Here is a 20,889-nt window from a genome sequence, read left to right on the forward strand (position 1 = left end):
AACTTCCTCTGATAATTATGTTAATGATAAAGAAACCACAGAAATGATAGAAATGCCATGAAAGGGACAAAACATACCTATAGGCTTCACTATGCGTTTCTATGGGGATGGAAAGTTCAATTTAAAGTAATAGTTCACAGTTTTCCATGTGAGATCTTACCTGAGCTTAGATAAGTTGATCCGTACCTGTCTGGTCTTTGTGCCCGCGGAAGAGCTCGGTCGCTTTTAGCTTCACCTATTTTTATTTATTCTTATTTCCTTATTGTTATAACTCCGCCCCTTAAGATTTTTGCTCATACTTATTGTACATAAGACGCCTCTTTTTTTCTACTATTTAACTGCAGAATGACATAGAGGAAATAATTTCAAATGAATGAGTCAAACGTCTATTGTCACCAACTTCAAAATTAAAATAACTTTTATACTCAAATGTTCTTTAATTTGCTGCTTCACTGAAATTAAAGTAATAATTACAAAAAGGATTCAAACCTGTCATTTGTGCTTTAAGGTGAGACACTGCAGGTGAACAGGGAGTTTTTATTCATCGACAAAATCAACATTAGACGGAGCCTGGTTTAAATGTATGGTTTAATTTTGTAATATTTGTTACTTTTTCCGTGGGGATTTTGGATCTTGTTAACCCCTTAACTCCCACCTGAACCGAGCACATTTTCCCCAGTTTGGCTTTACCCCAATCCAAAAGCTTCTGGAAAAAAAGTGTGAAAATAGCAACAAAACTGAGACAAAAACAATGATGGAAATGTGACAAAAAAGTGAGAAAACATTGACAAAAAGTGACGAAAAATGTATGAAAAAATGGCAAAAATGTCACACGAAATTGACAAAAATGTGACAAAAAATGAAAAAAATGTGAAAAAAATTGACAAAAAATGACGAAAATGTGATGAAAAAATGGCAAAAAAATTGACGAAAAATTAACGAAAAAATGGCAAAAAATTGATAAAAATGTGATCAAAAAATGACAAAAATATGACAAAAGGTGATCAAAAAAAATTACAAAAAATTACAAAAATGTGATAAAATGGACAAAAAAATGACAAAAATGCAACAAAAAATGACCAAAAAAGTTACATTAGTGAGTTGAATACCCAACAAAAAACGGATGGAAAAAAAATCTGATAACGTGAGGAAAAAGATCCTCTCGGTTCAGATGGGAGTTAAGAGGTTAAAATAAGATGTTTTTTTTTATTGGGAAAATCTGTAAAAAAAAATATATGTATATATACTTCGCTTTGGTTTTTTTTAAATTCAAAACTCAATGAATCAGGTTAGGACTTAGACAAAAAGTCTCAGAAAGTTTGAAGTCTGTGGGAGCTGCTGATGTGGAGATAGTGTCACCACAATGTAAGAGAAATGGCTCTTGTCATTGCGCCCCCTGAGCACCAGAGGGCGGTGTTTGCCGGAATGAGGAAAGAAGAAGCGTAAACAAACATGGCGGCCGTGTGGCTTTAGCGCTGAACAAAACAGATTCTTCAGATCCTCAAAGCTTCGCCCTAAAAAACACTAAAACTCTGAGACTCTGAGACATGGCGAAGATGAAGCTGAAGGCGAAGCACAAGCTGTGGGAGCCTGAGCAAAGTACTGGATATTTCATTATTATTGTTATTATATTGTGGCTGCACAAACTGTTGGCGAAATGTAATTACATAAATATACTAATGTGAAAGAAAGAAACTCGCTCTTTCACGTTGACCTGTGAGTCTGTTGTTGAGGCACCGTCACGTTCAGTCCGTTTTCTAAACAGGAGTTCCGTTTTTATAAGATTCCACCATGCTAACTGTTAGCCTAGCCAGATGCTGTGGCGCCGAGTCTTAACCTCTGACCCCCCGCATCTACCGAGCGCATTTTCTCCAGTTTGGCTTTACCCAAATCGAAAAGCTTCTTGGCGCCAAAGACGAGGTTGAAAACGCAATAAAAAAGTGACAAAAGAGCGTCAAGAACGTGCCGGAAAAGCAACAAAAGCAATAAAAAAAGAATATAAGGCAACAAAAAATGTGACAAAAATGTGAGAAAATGACACAAAGAAATTCAGATTAGTTTTGCTGAATTTTTGTTGAATTTTTGTCACATTTTTGTTGAATTTTTGTTGATTTTTTGTTGAATTTTTGTTGATTTTTTGTCACTTTTTGTTCAATTTTTGTCACATTTTTTGTTGAGTTTTTGTCACTTTTTGTCACATTTTTAGTTGAATTTTTGTCACATATTTGTTGAATTTTTGTTGAATTTTTGTCACTTTTTTGTTGAATTTTTGTCACATTTTTGTTGAATTTTTGTTGAATTTTTGTCACTTTTTTGTTGAATTTTTTGTCACATTTTTGTTGAATTTTTGTCACTTTTTTGTTGAATTTTTTGTCACATTTTTGTTGAATTTTTGTTGAATTTTTGTCACATTTTTGTTGAATTTTTTTGTCACATTTTTGTTGAATTTTTGTCACTTTTTTGTTGAATTTTTTGTTGAATTTTTGTTGAATTTTTGTCACTTTTAGTTGAATTTTTGTCACATTTTTGTTGAATTTTTGTCACATTTTTGTTGAATTATTGTCACATTTTTGTTGAATTTTTAGTTGAATTTTTGTCACATTTTTGTTGAATTTTTGTCACTTTTTGTTAAATTTTTGTCACTTTTTTGTTAAATTTTTGTCACTTTTTTGTTGAATTTTTGTCACTTTTTTGTTTAATTTTGGTCACATTTTTGTTTAATTTTTGGTGAATTTTTGTCACTTTTTGGTAAATTTTTGTCACATTTTGGTAAATTTTGGTCACATTTTTGTTGAATTTTTGTCACATTTTTGTTGAATTTTTGTTGAATTTTTGTCACTTTTTTGTTGAATTTTTGTCACTTTTTTGTTGAATTTTTTGTCACATTTTTGTTGAATTTTTGTTGAATTTTTGTCACATTTTTGTTGAATTTTTTGTCACATTTTTGTTGAATTTTTGTCACTTTTTTGTTGAATTATTGTCACATTTTTGTTGAATTTTTAGTTGAATTTTTGTCACATTTTTGTTGAATTTTTGTCACTTTTTGTTAAATTTTTGTCACTTTTTTGTTAAATTTTTGTCACTTTTTTGTTGAATTTTTGTCACTTTTTTGTTTAATTTTGGTCACATTTTTGTTTAATTTTTGGTGAATTTTTGTCACTTTTTGGTAAATTTTTGTCACATTTTGGTAAATTTTGGTCACATTTTTGTTGAATTTTTTGTCACATTTTTGTTGAATTTTTGTCACTTTTTTGTTGAATTTTTTGTCACATTTTTGTTGAATTTTTGTCACTTTTTTGTTGAATTTTTTGTCACATTTTTGTTGAATTTTTGTCACTTTTTTGTTGAATTTTTTGTCACATTTTTGTTGAATTTTTGTCACTTTTTTGTTGAATTTTTTGTCACATTTTTGTTGAATTTTTGTTGAATTTTTGTCACATTGTTGTTGAATTTTTGTCACTTTTTTGTTGAATTTTTTGTCACATTTTTGTTGAATTTTTGTCACATTTTTGTTGAATTTTTGTCACATTTTTTGTTGAATTTTTGTCACACTAGTTTTGTTGGTCTTAGCTTTCAAATAATCTTTTCTCTGATCATTTCAGGCGTCCATATTTTCGAAGACAACAGTCCAGTCCTTCGCTTCAGCAAAGAAGAACCAGAGGAAGTGGAAATCAAAGCAGAGCCGCTCGAGTTCCCTCTGATCCATGTGTGTGTGAAGAGTGAAGAGGAGGAGCCAGAGTCTTCTCTCCTTCATCAGACAGTGAAAGAGGAGACCAGAGAGGAGGACGCAGGAGAACGCTCTGAGAAACACCCAGAGAGTGAAGCACATGGAGAGAATTCTTCTGGCACTCACGTCTTCGAAGCCTGGACTCGCGTCGCTGAAAACCCCACTCCACAAAATCCCTCTGATGTTAAAGAACCACCTCCAGCTCAGAAGAAACACGCGGGAACCTCAGCCAAGCACGGCACCTGCTCTCACTGTGGAGAGAGCTTCACGACAATCACCAAACTAAAAGCTCACGAACGGATTCACACGGGGGAGAAACCGTTCAAATGCTCCGTCTGTGAAAAACGCTTTCCGCTGAAACATCGTCTAAATGACCACATGAAAACTCACACGGGGGAGAAACCGTTCAAGTGCTCCATCTGCGGAATGTGCTTCACCTGGATGAGCCGCTTGAAGACGCACATGAAGTCGCACACGGGAGCGAGGTCGTTCCGATGTCCCGTTTGTTCGGACTTTTTTTTAAGGAATTGTCTTTTACAGCAACACATGAAAATCCACTTAGGAGAGAAGCTGTTCTGATGTTCAGTTTGTGCCGTGGGTTTCATTCTAAACACGTCGCTTTTTAGAGCAGAGGTGAAGGAAGTGCAGCCCAGGCTCAGACAGAGGTTATGGCCTTTTGGCTTTTCGCTAAACAAATCACCAGAGATGGTCATTATTAACCTCAAAACTAGACTTTTATTGTGGGTTCGATAGTTTAACAAAGCTGTGGGCACGGGTTAAAACTCTGCGTCCTCCGCATGTGGCCTGTGATGGAGTAAGTTTGGAGACCTCTGTTTTATAGAGTCTGCTGTGTGAAACTGCGAGGGCTGTGTCTATGGAGAAGAAGAAGAAAGATGGCTCCTCCTCCTTTCTCCTTTTCCTTAAAGAGGGGGTATTCTGCTTTTTTCAGTCCCATAGCACCAGTCTATATCACACTACAATGATGACAAACCTTCTGTTGGTCTGTAAATGCAGTAAATTAGAATAACTGCCTTGTATAAAATGTCTCTCTCAAAATGGCTGTAGTGAATGTCTTGAAATAGGCCTCTGTCTCTTTAAGAACCTCTGAGCCTTTAGACACGCCCCCTCCACACGCTGTCTGTGGCATCAGTGGGGAGGGGGTTCTGCTGAGGAGCAGTGGTTGGTTACTCGGCTGGTGACGAAAGCTCGGAGGCGTCTCCAGGAGGTGGGGGCGTTCCTAGGAGGACTCAGGCAAACCTATCCCTAAAATGGCCGCCATCAGAGTTTTTACAGATTACTCAGAAATACGTGAATGTGCCAAGGCAACACTTCAGCCATGTTTTTAATGAGGGAGTGACAGAATAACATGATGGAAAGCTTGAAAAAGTCCATTTTGCATAATACCCCCCTTTAAAGAGACAGAGGCCTATTTCAAGACATTCACTACAGCCATTTTGAGAGAGCAATTTTATACAAGGCAGTTATTCTAATTTACTGCATTTACAGACCAACAGAAGGTTTGCTCATCATTGTAGTGTGATATAGACTGGTGCTATGGGACTGAAAAAAGCAAAATACCCCCTCTTTAACCTTTGAGGCCGACGTCATGAGGTCGACCTTGAGGAACCTTTTGCAATTCGGAACAGAACTTCAACTGCTCTTCCTGCGTCAGGACAACCTGAACCTTCACCCAGCGGAGGAACAACCAGGAAATTACATCGTACAATATACACTCCGACAATTACCAACAAAAATAATCTGAGCAAATGCACAGACGTCAGAATGTGTTGAATAAACAACTCTTAATAAACAGCTCTGGTTAATTATTACTGACTCGGAAAGTGTCGATCATGAATCACTGCGATTTGAAACTAGTACTGTGACTGATGCTGCTACAGCTCTGTCGCAGAAATAACAGGCTCTGGTCAAATATTTCACCAAATCCTGTCCTTTAGTAATCTCATAACTGAACTAAAAAGTACAAGTACTGAGTGTGTTGTTTTCCGTGGGGTAAAGAAAGTGTCTGCATTTGGTTTGGACATTTATTTTGTACTGCATAACCGCTGTATGTTTATGCTTCAAATCCTGATGATACTGGACAGATAAATGTGGATTAACCCCTTAACCTCTTACCACCTGCCTAAACCAAATGCATTCTGTCCTCTTACGGCTGTGTAACACCTCATTTGAAAGCTAAGACCCACAAAACTGATCTTTTTCCTCGCGCTGTTGCTGTGTTGTGTCACCTTTTGTATGTTTTTTTTTTCTTTCTTTTTTTTTTTCATTTTTGTTGAATTTTTGTTGAATTTTTGTCACTTTTTGGTTGATTTTTTTGTCATTTTTTGTTGAATTTTTGTCACATTTTTGTTGAATTTTTGTCACTTTTTGTTGAATTTTTGTTGAATTTTTGTCATATTTTTTGTCACTTTTTTGTTGAATTTTTGTCATTTTTTTTGTTGCGTTTACATCCTTGTTTTCTTCTCATTTTTTGTGGCTGTTTTGGTCCTTTTTTCCTCAGGGAGCTTTTCGATTAGGGTAAAGCCAAACTGGAGAAAGTGGGGTCCGTTCAGGTGGGAGTTAAGAAGTTGACCCCGGCTTTACCCAAATCTAAACGCTTCTCGACTGGAGCTCAGAGCCCATAGGCCAGTGATGCGCCGCAGTTGAAAGCTAAAACCTACTAAACTAATCTAAGCTTCATCATTATGCTTGTCACGCCTTCGTTCTTTCTGATCGTGTTTTCATCACGTTTTCATTTTGTTTGGGTCACATTTTGGTGTCTGGATCACAGTTAAATAAATAAAAAAAAATGCAACAAAAACGTGACAAAAAAGCCCTGAAAACGTGGCAATAATGCAAAGATAATTTAGGCAAAAAACAATAAAAATGCGGTAAAAGGTGACGAAGAAAGCAATGAAAACATGACAAAAATGTGGCAAAAATGCAAAGAATGTATTAAAAAAATCGCACTGAAACGACTAAACACAAACTTAGCTTTCAAATGAGGCGTCTGACACTGGCCTGTAGGCTGTGAGCTCCAGTCGAGAAGCTTTAGATGTGAGTGAAACTGGGGAAATGTGCTCGGTTAACCTCTTAACTCCCACCTGAACATGTTCTCTCCTGTTCTCCAAGTTCTCCAAATCTAAAAGCTTCTTCAAAACAGCGATAAAAAAAGAAAATGAGGATGTAAACACAACAAAAAAGCACTAAAAAGCGACAAAAATGTCAAAAACTCAACAAAAAAGTGACAATAATCTAGCAAAAAAAGACAAAAAATCCAACAAAAAAAGACAAAAAATCCAACAAAAAAATGCCAATAATCCAGCAAAAAAAAGACAAAAAATTCAGCAAAAAAGTGACAAAAGAGCAGCAAAAAAGTAATAAAAAAGTGACAATAACACATAAGGGAAATAAAAAGTGACAATGGCAAAGAGGAGAGAATGCATTTGGTTTTGGCGGGTAGTAAGAGGTTAAGAGGTGTTATTGTTATAGCCGCCCCTGAGCGCTAGAGGGCGGTGTGCGCGCGCATAAAGCATAAACAAACATGGCTGCCGTTTGGCGTTAGCTTCGAACAAAACCGACTTTCTTTCCCCCCAAACTTCACTTTTAAAGCGTTGGAGCCTCTGAAACATGGCGGAGGTGAAGCTGGAGGAGGAGCAGGAGCTGTGGGAGCCCGCGGAGATGAAACAAGGTACTGATCATTTTACTATCAATATTATAGCTGCACTAATAGCAACAAACCCCAAGTATCTTTTCATCCATGTACTAAAAAAATAATCCCACTCACAACCAGCCTCTGAGTCTGTTTTTAGAGGCACAATCTTACGTTTGAATCGGTATTATTAAAAGTTATTCTGTTTTCTAAATATTCGAGCATGCTAACGGTTAGCCTAGCCTTAGCTTTACATATTTTCTGCTGGACTTAAACTCATTTTACGTCCCATTCGCAACCAATGAATGGAAGATAAATGTGTGAACGTTAAATAACTGTTCTGAATGCTATAAACCTCTTAACCCCCACCTGAACCGAGCAGATTATGTCTGATTTGGCTTCACCCAAATCTAAAATCTTTAAAATAGCGACAAAAGCAAGAAAAAAAAACCCCCACAAAAGAGCAAAACAAAAATGACAACACGATTAAAATGCAACAAAAAAGTGGCAAAACTGAGATGAAAGTGAACGCAAAAAAAAAGTGACGACACCAGGTAAGGAATGCAAGGGAAAAGATCAGTTTCGTCGGTCTCACAAAGAAACTTTTAGATTTGGGTAAAGCTGAACTGGAGAAAATGCACTGAGTTAAAGAGGGGGTATTCTGCTTTTTTCAGTCCCATAGCACCAGTCTATATCACACTACAATGATGACAAACCTTCTGCTGGTCTGTAAATGCAGTAAATCAGAATAACTGCCTTGTATAAAATGTCTCTCTCAAAATGGCTGTAGTGAATGTGTTGAAATAGGCCTCTGTCTCTTTAAGAACCTCTGAGCCTTTAGACACGCCCCCTCCACACGCTGTCTGTGGCATCAGTGGGGAGGGGGTTCTGCTGAGGAGCAGTGGTTGGTTACTCGGCTGGTGACCAAAGCTCGGAGGCGTCTCCAGGAGGTGGGGGCGTTCCTAGGAGGACTCAGGCAAACCTATCCCTAAAATGGCCGCCATCAGAGTTTTTACAGATTACTCAGAAATACGTGAATGTGCCAAGGCAACACTTCAGGCATGTTTTTAATGAGGGAATGACAGAATAACATGATGTAAAGCTTGAAACCCCCCCCCCCCCCCTTTAAGCTCATAGAGAAAGACTAGAGCTTGTTTTCATTCACTGTAACTGTTTCATCTGATTCAATACAATCTCTTTTATGATCATTTCAGGTGATCAGATTTTCCAAGACAAGAGTTCAGTCCTTCACGTCAAGAAAGAAGAACCAGAGGAAGTGGACGTCAAAGCAGAGCCAGAAGAGTTCCCTCTGATCCCTGTGTGTGTGAAGAGTGAAGAGGAGGAGCCAGAGTCTTCTCTCCTTCATCAGACAGTGAAAGAGGAGACCAGAGAGGACGCTGATGGAGCAGGTTCAGAGAGTGAAGAACATGGAGAGAGTTCTGACGACACTGACGACTCTGCAGACTGGACTCCTTCAGCTCCACAGACTCACCCTGAGGAGAACAGGGCGGGAAGTGGAGAAGAATGTCGCAGCTCGGATTCAGAGTGGAGCTGGGAGTTCAACCCCCCCACTAAGACGTCTGCCAGGAGCAAGCGAAAGATGGAAAATTACCTCAGCTGGACTCCTGCAGCTGACGGGAGCGACGCTAAAGCCGAGTGCAGCACGTGTGAACAGGGATTCGGAAGCATCGCCGAATTAAGAGCTCACGTTCGGACTCACACGGGAGGGAAAGCGTTCAAATGTTCCGCCTGTGAAAAAGGTTTTACGCAAAAACGAGATCTGAAGCGGCACGTGAGGAGCCACACGGGAGAGAAGCCGTACGAATGTTCCGTCTGCGAGATACGTTTCACGCAGAAGCCGAATCGAGACCGACACATGAGGACTCACACCGGGGAGAAGCCGTTCGAATGCTCCGTCTGTAAAAGAGGGTTTACGCAAAAGTCCAATTTAGACTTGCACATGAGGACGCACACGGGGGAGAAGCCGTTCACGTGTTCGTTCTGCCGGAAAGGTTTCACACACAACAACGATCTGAAGAAACACGTGACGACTCACACGGGGGAGAAGCCGTACAAGTGTTCAGACTGTGAGAAGTGTTTCGGACTGAGGCGCGATCTCAACGCACACATGAGAACTCACACGGGGGAGAAACCGTTCAAAAGACCATTCGAGTGCATGATCTGCGAGAAAGACTTTGCACTGAAAAACGATCTACGGCGACACATGAGGATTCACACCGGAGAGAGGCCGTTCAGGTGTTCAGTCTGCGCCAAACGTTTCAGAGAAATGAACAGTCTGAAGGTGCACATGAGGAGCCACACGGGGGAGAGGCCCTTCGAGTGCTCCGTCTGTTCAAAGGGTTTTACTGTGAAGGGGAACCTGAACCTTCACATGAGGACTCACACGGGGGAGAAGCCCTTCACGTGTCCACTCTGCGAGAAAACGTTCAAACAAAAGCACGATATGAAAGTTCACACGAGGTCTCACACGGGGGAGAAGCCCTTCACGTGTCCGGTTTGCGCGAAGCGTTTCTCCTGGACCAGCAGTTTACACAAACATGTGAAGTCGTGCAATAACATCAGTGCAATAACATCTGCCCAGACGGTGAAGGAGGTTAATGATGAATGAAGTCAAGCATTTTATTCATAAACGCTTCTTTAAACTCAGCCCACTGGAAGAATGTTTAGTTTTTTTGCTTCTAACTTTGACAATGTAGGCAAAACGTACCGTGTTTGTATTTGTACATGAATAAATAAATCCACCTGTCAACTGGAAAGGATCATCTTTAACCCCTTAACTCTCGCCTGAACCGCGAGCATTTTCTCCTGTTTGGTTTTACCCCAAATCAAAAGCTTCTGGAAAAAAGCTGTGAAAATAGCAACAAAACTGAGATGAAAACAATGATGGAAATGTGACAAGAAAGTGAGAAAACATTGATGAAAAAGTGGCAAAAATGTCACAAGAAATTGACCAAAAAAAAAGACAAAAATGTGACAAAAAAATGACAAAAATGTGACAAAAAAAATAACAAAAATGTGACAAAAAATGACAAAAATGTGACAAAATAATGACAAAAATGTGAAAAAATGACAAAAATGTGACAAAAAAATGACAAAAATGTGACAAAAAATGACAAAAAAATTGACCAAAATGTGACCAAAAAATGAAAAAAAATGTGACCAAAAAAATGACAAAAATGTGATTAAAATTTGACCAAAAAAATGACAAAAATGTGACAAAATAATGACAAAAATGTGACAAAAAATGACAAAAATGTGACAAAAAAATGACAAAAATGTGACAAAAAAATGACAAAAATGTGACAAAAAATGACAAAAATGTGACAAAAAATGACAAAAATGTGAAAAAATGACAAAAATGTGACAAAAAATGACAAAAAATTTGACCAAAATGTGACAAAAAATGACAAAAATGTGACAAAAAAATTACAAAATGTGAGAAAAAATGACAAAAAAATGACAAAAAAGTTACAAAAATGTGAGAAAAAATGACAAAAAAAATGACAAAAAAGTTACAAAAACGAGTTGAAAACCCAACAAAAAAAATGATGGAAAAAATCTGATAACGTGAGGAAAAAGATCCTCTCGGTTCAGGCGGAGGTTAAGGCAGCATTTAGTGATTTATTGTGTAATAGCAAACCGTGAGCACTAGAGGGCGGTGCGCGCGTGTATGAGCAGAGAAGAAGAAGAAGACTTAGAAACCGTGGCTGACGTGGGCGTTAGCTCCGAACAGAACTGACTCTGGAGAAACATGTCCCAGGTGGAGGAGGTGGAGGCGCAGGAGCTGTGGGAGGAGGAGGAGGAGGTGAAGGGAGGTACTGTGCCTTTTAAAACAATGATTCTCGCTGCGTCACTGCACTCGTTTGAGAAGGAAAAATAAATAAATAATGCCTCCCTCACAGCTGCTAGCCTCAGAGGCTCGAGGATCCTGATTCATAAGTTTGCATCAGTATTAAAAGGTTTTTCTGTTTGCTAAATATTCGAACATGCTAACGGTTAGCCGAGCCAGACGTAGCGCCACCTCTCGGCCGTGGTCATAAGCTATAAGAACATTTCAGAGTCCGCTTTGGGGATGGGCTGGAGGAGGAGGAGGCCTCAGACTGTTTATCCCAGAGCCGAGCGCTGTGTTTCCCTGGAGAAGCCTCAGGAGGGGAGCATTTACCCCAGAACTGATCTGAAGAAGCAGAGTTTGCTCAGTAGGTTTGTCGATATGTGTGGAGGACCAGAGGGATGAATGGATGGATGTATGGATGGAAAAAAGATCCATTTACATCAGTTTTGTGTGTCTTAGCTTTCAAATGAGGCATTGCACTGGCCATAGGCTGTCAGCAAGAAGCTTTTAGATTTGGGTACAGCTGAACTGGAGAAAATGCACTTTATGGCAGGGGTTTAGCGGTTAATGAACATACATGGGTCTCATGCATGTAAACAAGCCACACCGGATTGTGGTCCTTGGGCTCATTTCCACCTGTCGTCCCCCATGCACACTCTCAATCACACTCTCATTCATCCTGTCCTATTGTACATGTTTTAGTGGTAGGGGAAACCGCAGTACCCGGAGGAAACCTACACAGAAAGGCCTTGTCCTGGTGGGAATCGAACCCGAGACCTTCTAGCTGTGAAGCACGAGTGCTAACCACTAGGGCTGTTACGATCCGATACAGATCACGATACCCAGAGGCTGATCCGATACGTACGGCGATACAGTTAGTAATTATAAGTGATATGTTCAAATGTGTAAAAAGTCACGTGTTCAAAGTTTATAAAGTGTTTAGATTGAAAAGTTCATTAACAGAGAATGTAGCAAAAACTGTAACTGGAGGAAAAAGAGTGTTTGATAAAAAATGCCTCCAACTACAAGTATAAGTACAAGAAAGTATAATATTTTGTCTCAGCCCTACTAACCACTGCACTACTGTCCCGCCCACGGAAAAATAAAATGTAATCAATTTTCAATTATTTAATTTATTAATTGAAAATTCTGGTGAGTTTATAGATGTATTTATTTATGCAGTTATTTATTTGTTTATTTCTGTGGGTGGGTCAGGATGCCGCTGCTCTAAGGTGCTGGCTTTGTGATGACGACTCCACATAGGAATGCATTGCACTTTAGACATGTTTAAAAACAACTTCAAAGCCTTTTTGAACTTCCCTCCTGTGAGTTAGTCACAATTTAAGAAACTCGGCTGGTTTTCGTAAGAGAAAGTTTCGAAATCTCGCACTAATGAGGGCCCGACTGTGAGCATTGGAGCTGCTGGGAAGATCCCGCCCTTATGCCTTTTTAAGGAACATGCTTCATCAGAACTGGGGAGGAGGAGTCTGTAAATCCTCCATGATTTCCCCCTCGAACATTGTCATTAGACATTGCCAAACATGAGCTCTGCACTTGCCTCACACGTTTCCTACACATACACACCGCTGTATTAAAGGAGGAAAGAAAGTTCCTAAGATCTGACCTGATTTAATACAATCTTTTCTTTCCTCATTCAGGTATCCAGGTTTTCCAAGGCAACAGTTCAGTCCTTTACTTTAGCGAAGAAGAACCGGACGAAGTGGACGTCAAAGCAGAGCCGCTAGACTTCCCACTGTGTGTGTGTGTGAAGAGTGAAGAGGAGGAGCCAGAGTCTTCTCTCCTTCATCAGACAGTGAAAGAGGAGACCAGAGAGGACGCTGATGGAGCAGGTTCAGACAAACATCCAGAGAGTGAAGAACATGGAGAGAGTTCTGACGACACTGACGACTCTGCAGACTGGACTCCTTCAGCTGAGAGGCCCACTCCACAGACTCACCAGCGGACTCACACAGGAGAAAAAACATTCAAATGCTCGGTCTGTGAAAAAGGTTTTACAAAAAAATATGTTCTGAAAGTCCACATGAGGAGTCACACGAGGGAGAAGCTCTACAAGTGCTCAGTCTGTGAAAAGAGTTTTATACAAAAACAACATCTGAAAGTGCACATGAAAAGTCACACAGGAGAGAAACCATTCAGATGCTCAGCCTGTAAAAAATGTTTTAAACATAAACAAAGCTTGTTCCGACATATGAAAAATCACACAGAGAAGACACCATTCAGATGTTCATTTTGTGAAAAAGGTTTTACACAAAAACATTGCCTAAAAATACACATTCAGTGTCACACAGGAGAGAAACCTTTCAAATGTTCAGTCTGTGAAAAGGGCTTTAAACAAAATAATGATCTAATAAAACACACAAGGACTCACACAGGAGAAAAGCCGTACCAGTGTTCAGTCTGTGGCAAATGTTTTACACAAAAACAAATTCTGAACAGACATGTGAGGACTCATACAGGGGAGAAACCTTTCAAATGTTCAGTCTGTGAAAAAGATTATACAAAAAAGCAAAGTCTGGACATACACATGAGAGCTCACACAGGAGAGAAACCGTTCAAATGCTCAGTCTGTGAACGATGCTTTGTGCAAAAACAAATTCTCGACAAACACATGAAAACTCACACAGGAGAGAAACCTTTCAAATGTTTAATCTGCGAAAAAGGTTTTATCCAAAAGCCAAATCTCGATCTACACATGAGAAATCACACGGCGGAGAAATCATTCAGATGTTCAGTCTGTGCCAACAGCTTCACAGACATGTGTGGTCTGAAGGTGCACATGAGGACTCACGCGGGGGAGAAACCGTACAAATGTCCGCTCTGTGCCAAGCTTTTTACCTGGGACACCAGCTTATACAAACACAAGAGGTCGTGCACAGGAGAGAGATGATCCGGGATGAAGATTTGCTTAAACTGCTCTGATGTTCAGTTCTGCTGCACATGTTGAACACATGTGATGATGTTAACACGTTAAGTGGACATTCTGCCTGTTTCAAACGTCACAACTGAACCAAAATATGCAGGCAGTTAACAGATCTGGATGTTTTGTTGTTTACTGTAGTGCAGGGGTCGGCAAGTTCTCTTAACGGAGGCCAATTTTTGTCATTGTAAAAAGACCGAGGGCCGAGCCACCAATTTTAGGCCAAAGTAAAAGCACTACACTGGAAAAATGACCATCTTAAATGAGATAAATGACTAAAATTGCTTGAATAAAGATTCTTTATGTTGAATTTGAGTCTGTTTGGACTAATCTAAGATAAAGATACAAAGGCTGATGCCAATGGAACAAGCAAAAAACCCACTTTGAAATCAGACAAATGAACTTTTACTTTTAAAAAGATTTGTTTTTCACTTGAAATTAAACAATATAATCTGTTAAGAGAATAATGACTTGTTCCATTGGTGATAAGATGTTTTATCTGATCGAAGACCAAATCTACTCAAACTGTAGATTGAATCTCGTAATTCAAGTAGGTTTCTGTCGTTTCTTCCTTAAAATTATAATTATTTTCCCAGTGCACTTTCTACAAATGCCAGAGTTGTGCATAATATTGACAGTATTTCTCCCATTTAACCCTAAAAATGTTTAAGTACTTTCTGATTTGTGTCATAATGTTTCTCAAAATCACCTTGAGGGCCAGAGGTTCTGTGCTGGAGGGCCGGATTTGGCCCCCGGGCCTGACGTTGCCGACCCCTGATATAGGTTAACAAAAGTGTCTTTCTGTATTTGGCTTGGTCACTCTGCTTAACCACTTTATTTTTATATGCTTACAGTTGTAATAATATCTATAACTGCTCCCAAAGTGTTTAGTTTGTACAGATAACGCTACAACTAATGTTTAGTCACTGTATTTAGTCACAGTTTTGCTTATAATATGGCATTTATTTATGAAATTGTATGTATTTTGGTTAATTTGGAGGAAAGTATTGTGGTGTGTCTTGAAGGTGGAGCCAGGTGGGGAAGCTGTGGATCAGTGGAAGCTACCTGGACTTAAAGGAACAGGCCACTGTTTTTACATCCTGAGATATGTTCTTACCTGAGCTTTGACGAGTTCTTTAGGACCTGTCTGATCTTCCCCCGTGCCTTCAGTCACGTAAACACAGCGCAGACGGCGTTAGCATTTAGCCTCTCTCCTCTATAGCTCCAAAACAGGTCAAGATAATCCGCGCAGTAATCTTCACTTTACTGTGCGGATGCCAAACTACTCCTGGTATTATTACGCCTTACAATATAGTTCCCCCTTTTATCCGCTTAGAAAATCCACATTGTTTAATTGTGTGTAATTATACTTTGTAGTGGAACACTTCACGTAACCATATTTAAATAGGGAAAACGTGGAAGAGCTTGGTAACTTCTATCTTGACCTGTTTTGGAGCTATAGAGGAGAGAGGGAGAGGCTAAATGCTAACGCCGTCTGCGCTGTGTTTACGTGACTGAAGATCAGACAGGTCCTAAAGAACTCGTCAAAGCTAAGGTAAGAACATATCTCAGTATGGAAAAACGGTGGCCTGTTCCTTTAAGGACTAATAGAGTTCGGGAATGTGGCATCATATCGCTAAGCATTATGGATTTAGCAACAATTGTAAACTAATGGAGATTTTAAAAGTTAAAATACTGGAGTAATGTTCACATTAAAACACTTGGACACCACAGTGAGTTAGATGGATTTACCAGCAGTAACTCAGCAGCTCCACGGTTATTTTTTCCACTTTTCCCACTGTTTTAGCTCATGTTAGTCCATGGAAATGTGCGCTAACAGCTGCAAAGATGGCGGATCTCCATGGTAACTGTGGAATTTCCCGAACTCTATAGCTTTGACTGTGTTCTGTGCCTCGTGTTGCTGTGGAATTGTGGATTCTGTAAGGAAATGATCTCCAACACCCTCAAGTAAACAAAAACAATCATATCTAAGTCTCCGGACAGTCTTTTCATTACTCACCTTGTTGAGCTTGTCAAGCACAAGCTAAAGCCCAGGCAGCTAAAGTGGCAGAAATACAATCCCCGTTCTACCACTGCACCTACATCTGAACTGTTTCAGCAAATGTCAATGTTTTACTTGAGTGGTTCTCAGGTGGGATCCGCCATTACCCTCGTATGACAAGCAGAGGATCCAAAAAAAACTGTAATTTGTCATATATCATTTAAAATATTGCACTTTCAATCAATCAATCAATCAATCAATCAATCAATCAATCAATCAATCTTTATTTATAGAGCGCTTTTCATACACAGGTGCATCGCAAAGTGCTTTGACATTTAAAAAAGACATTAAAAACATTATCGCCCGTCAAACCCTCCCAATATATACAGTTGTCACAATACACACACACACCTACGCCCGGGTGCCGACACAAGGGTCCCCATAGGAGGCGCGGCAGAGACACCACACCTCCACCTGGGCACCCACAGGACAGCACCCACACAGGACAGCACCCACAGGACAGCACCCACAGGACAGCACCCACACAGGACAGCACCCACAGGACAGCACCCACACAGGACAGCACCCACAGGACAGCACCCACAGGACAGCACCCACACAGGACAGCACCCACAGGACAGCACCCACAGGACAGCACCCACACAGGACAGCACCCACAGGACAGCAGTCACAGGACAGCACCCACACAGGACAGCACCCACAGGACAGCACCCACAGGACAGCACCCACACAGGACAGCACCCACAGGACAGCACCCACACAGGACAGCACCCACAGGACAGCACCCACACAGGACAGCACCCACACAGGACAGCACCCACACAGACACAGCCAGTCTTTCCACACAAGTTTTTGTTGAACCAGCAGTAGCTTTCCCATTAAGACTGAAATTATGATCAAAACAACCCAATAACATTCATTATAGCAGACACAGTCAGTGTTTCCATGCAGTTTCAGATGGAAAATATTGAATAAAAGTTCCCTATAGACTCGTGACCCACTAAAAATTGGTTCCATGACCCACTTTTGGGTCCCAACCCACCAGTAGAGAATCACTGTATAACTTTATATATGACCAAGTGACAGGACATATTTAAAATACTGACACTATTTCTTGCATTTTTAGAGTACTTTAAAGGACGAGGCCACCGTTTTTACATACTGAGATATGTTCTTACCTTAGCTTTGACGAGTTCTTTAGGAAATCTGCGCAGTAATCTTCACTTTACTGCACGGATTTCGAACTACTCCTGGTATTATTACGCCTTACAATATAGTTCCCCTTTTATCCGCTTAGAAAATCCACATTGTTTAATTTTGTGTAATTATACTTTGTAGTGGAACACTTCACGTAACCATATTTAAAGGAACAGGCCACCGTTTTTACATACTAAAATATGTTCTTACCTCACTTTAGACGTGTTAATATATCCCCGTCTGGTCTTTGTCCGTGCGCTCACACATACGCAGCCTCTCCCACATGTCACATAGCTCCAAAAAAGCTCACGATAGAAGCTACCAAGCTCTTCCACGTGTTCCCTATTTAAATAAAGTTACGTGAAGTGTTTTCATGCAAAGTATATTTACACAGAAATGTAACGTGTCGATTTTATAAGCAAATAAAAAGGGGGACTATATTGTGAGGCGTAATGATACGAGGAGTTACTGCGCGGACGCTGTGCTCCTCGTATCATTACGCCTCACAATATAGTCCCCCTTTTTATTTGCTTATAAAATCCACATGTTACATTTCTGTGTAAATATACTTCGTATGAAAACACTTCATGTAACTTTATTTAAATAGGGAACACGTGGAAGAGCTTGGTAGCTTCTATCGTGAGCTTTTTCGGAGCTATATGACATGTGGGAGAGGCTGCGTATGTGCTCCGTTTGCCTGGCAGAGCGCACGGACAAAGACCAGACGGGGATATATTAACTCGACTAAGGTTAGGTTAGAACATATCTCAGTATGTAAAAACGGTGGCCTATTCCTTTAAATAGGGAAAATGTGGAAGAGCTTGGAAGCTTCTATCTTGACCTGTTTTGGAGCTATAGAGGAGAGAGGGAGAGGCTAAATGCTAACGCCGTCTGCGCTGTGTTTACGTGACTGAAGGCACGGGTGAAGATCAGACAGGTCCTAAAGAACTCGTCAAAGCTCAGGTAAGAACATATCTCAGTGTGTAAAAGCGGTGGCCTGTTCCTTTAACAGGTATTTGATCTCTTATTGGCATAATAATATTTCTCCAAATCATCTTGGGGGCCAGAGGTTCTGTGCTGGAGGGTCGGAATTGGGCCCCGGGCCTGACGTTGCCTACCCCTGATGTACAACTTCAAACCACATGAGGTCAGTAGTGCAACACCTGCTATTAATTATGTCTATGGTTTTGCAGTAACATCACTATTCAGTGGATATTGACTTCAGTAATAATACTATCAAAAAATTAAAAAAATCCCAGTGCGACGGGTACAAATAAATTAAGATGACAGTACTGTAACAACTCCTGAGCACTAGAGGGCGGTGTGAGCGTGTATGAGCAGAGAAGAAGAAGAAAAGCGTAAACAAACATGGCCGCCGTGTGGCGTTAGCTCCGAGCAGAACCGACCCTCAGAGCCTCTGAAACATGGCCCAAGTGAAGCTGGAGGAGCAGTGGGAGCCCGCGGAGGTGAAGCGAGGTACTGAGCGTTTGAAAATAATATATATTAGCTGCACTATTGTCGACAAACCCAAATATCTAGGCATGCGCGTGCTCATTTGAAAATAATAATATGACATTCCACTCAAAGCTACCCTCTGAGTCTGAGGTCTGAGTCAGTATTCTGAGAAGTTCTTCTGTTTGAAACTATTCGGACATGCTAACGGTTAGCCTGGCACCTAGCATGACGTCAAAGGCCACTGTATTCAACACGTATCCGCATTTTGGGTGATGCTTTGTTGTTTTCCTCGTGCTTCCATCATCGGTCGTGCAGTCACTGTGTATATAACTTTATGTGTGGAGATAGATTTTCTAGCTTTGTTCTTTAGCTTTGTTATACTTACATTGAGGAGGAGGAAAGTTACAGTTTCACCTGATTCAATCTTTTCTCTGATTTTTTTTAGGTGTCCTGATTTTTGAAGACAACAGTCCAGTCCTTCGCTTCAGCAAAGAAGAACCAGAGGAAGTGGACGTCAAAGCAGAGCCAGAAGAGTTCTCAGTGATAACCGTGTGTGTGAAGAGTGAAGAGGAGGAGCCAGAGTCTTCTCTCCTTCATCAGACAGTGAAAGAGGAGACCAGAGAGGACGCTGATGGAGCAGGTTCAGACAAACATCCAGAGAGTGAAGAACACGGAGAGAGTTCTGACGACACTGACGACTCTGCAGACTGGACTCCACAGACTCACCCTGAGGAGAACAAACAGCTGCAAGGACCAGCTCACAGGACTCACGACGCTGGAGCCAAACGTCGCACATGCTCCCACTGTGGAAAGGGATTTGGATCCATCTCCAAATTAAGAACCCACGAAAGGACTCACACGGGAGAGAAACCCTACAGATGTTCAGTCTGTGGAAAAGATTTTACACAAAAGCAAAACCTAAACCGACACATGAAAAGTCACACGGGAGAGAAACCGTTCAAATGTCCGGTCTGTGAGAAAGGTTTTACGCAGAAGCAAAATCTCGACGTGCACATGAGGACTCACACGGGAGAGAAACCGTTCAAATGCTCAGTCTGTGAAAAGTGTTTTATACAGAAACAGATTCTGGACAGACATATGAATACTCACGCTGGAGAGAAATCATTCAGTTGTTCAGTCTGTGCCAACAGTTTTACAGATACAGTTTGTGTAGTTTAAAATGACACATAGGGCTCACACTGGGAAGAGACAGTTCAAAGCTTTTTACCTGGAATTCCCCATTTGGACACAAGTTTTTTTCCGAATTTTGAAACAATTTTGCTGAATACATTTAATTATGATAAGAGAAGCAAAGCCACTACGCGTATACATCGATCATTTTACTAGTTTTTTATAACTGATCTCAAAGTACAGTCGTAAGTTCTGGTCTTCTGGCTGTTTTGTTGTTTTCCTTGCATTTGGTTTGGGATATTCATTTTGTGTTGTAAAACCACAGCAGTTTTTTTATGCTTAGAATATAATGATGTTGAAGAAATACATTTTGGATTAACCCCTTAACTCCCACCTGAGCCGAGCACATTTTCTCCAGTTTGGCTTTACCCCAATCCAAAAGCTTCTGGAAAAAAGCTGAGAAAATAGCAACAAAACTGAGACGAAAACAATGATGGAAATGTGACAAAAAAGTGATGAAAAATTGATGAAAAAGTGGAACAAATGTCACAAGAAATTGACAAAAAAAATTGAAGAAAAAATGACAAATGTGACAAAATGACAAAGATTTGATTAAAAAAAATGACAAAAAAATAATAAAAATGTGATAAAAATTTGACAAATAAAATAACAAAAATTTGACAAAAAAATAACTATAAAAGTTACAAAAATGAGTTGAATACCCAACAAAAAAATGATGGGAAAAAATCTGATGACGTGAGGAAAAAGATCCTCTCGGTTCAGGCGGGAGTTAAGAGGTTAAGAAGTCGCGAGAGTTTGTGAGCGTCGCTGGCTGTTTCTCAATTGCGAGGATCCGTCCTCCGTTTGGCCACTTCGTTGACGTCCTCGGTGGCGGCTCCTCCAGAGTGTCCTCTCT

General features: G+C 40.2%; 1 protein-coding gene across 1 annotated transcript; it reads left to right on the forward strand.

Annotated features, from left to right (window-relative positions):
• Positions 1 to 7,259: 7,259 nt before the first annotated feature.
• LOC306970641 (uncharacterized protein) lies at positions 7,260 to 20,767 on the forward strand (the record flags this gene model as incomplete). Its single annotated transcript, XM_079566670.1, has 3 exons — positions 7,260 to 7,415; positions 19,288 to 19,629; positions 20,757 to 20,767. The coding sequence occupies exons 1-3, from the start codon at positions 7,355 to 7,357 to the stop codon at positions 20,765 to 20,767; spliced, it is 414 nt and encodes a 137-aa protein (XP_079422796.1). The 5' UTR covers positions 7,260 to 7,354.
• Between the last annotated feature and the right edge of the window lie 122 nt (positions 20,768 to 20,889).

This window comes from Gobius niger, assembly GCF_951799975.1.
Source record: "Gobius niger genome assembly, chromosome: 11".
Taxonomy (NCBI): domain Eukaryota; kingdom Metazoa; phylum Chordata; class Actinopteri; order Gobiiformes; family Gobiidae; genus Gobius; species Gobius niger.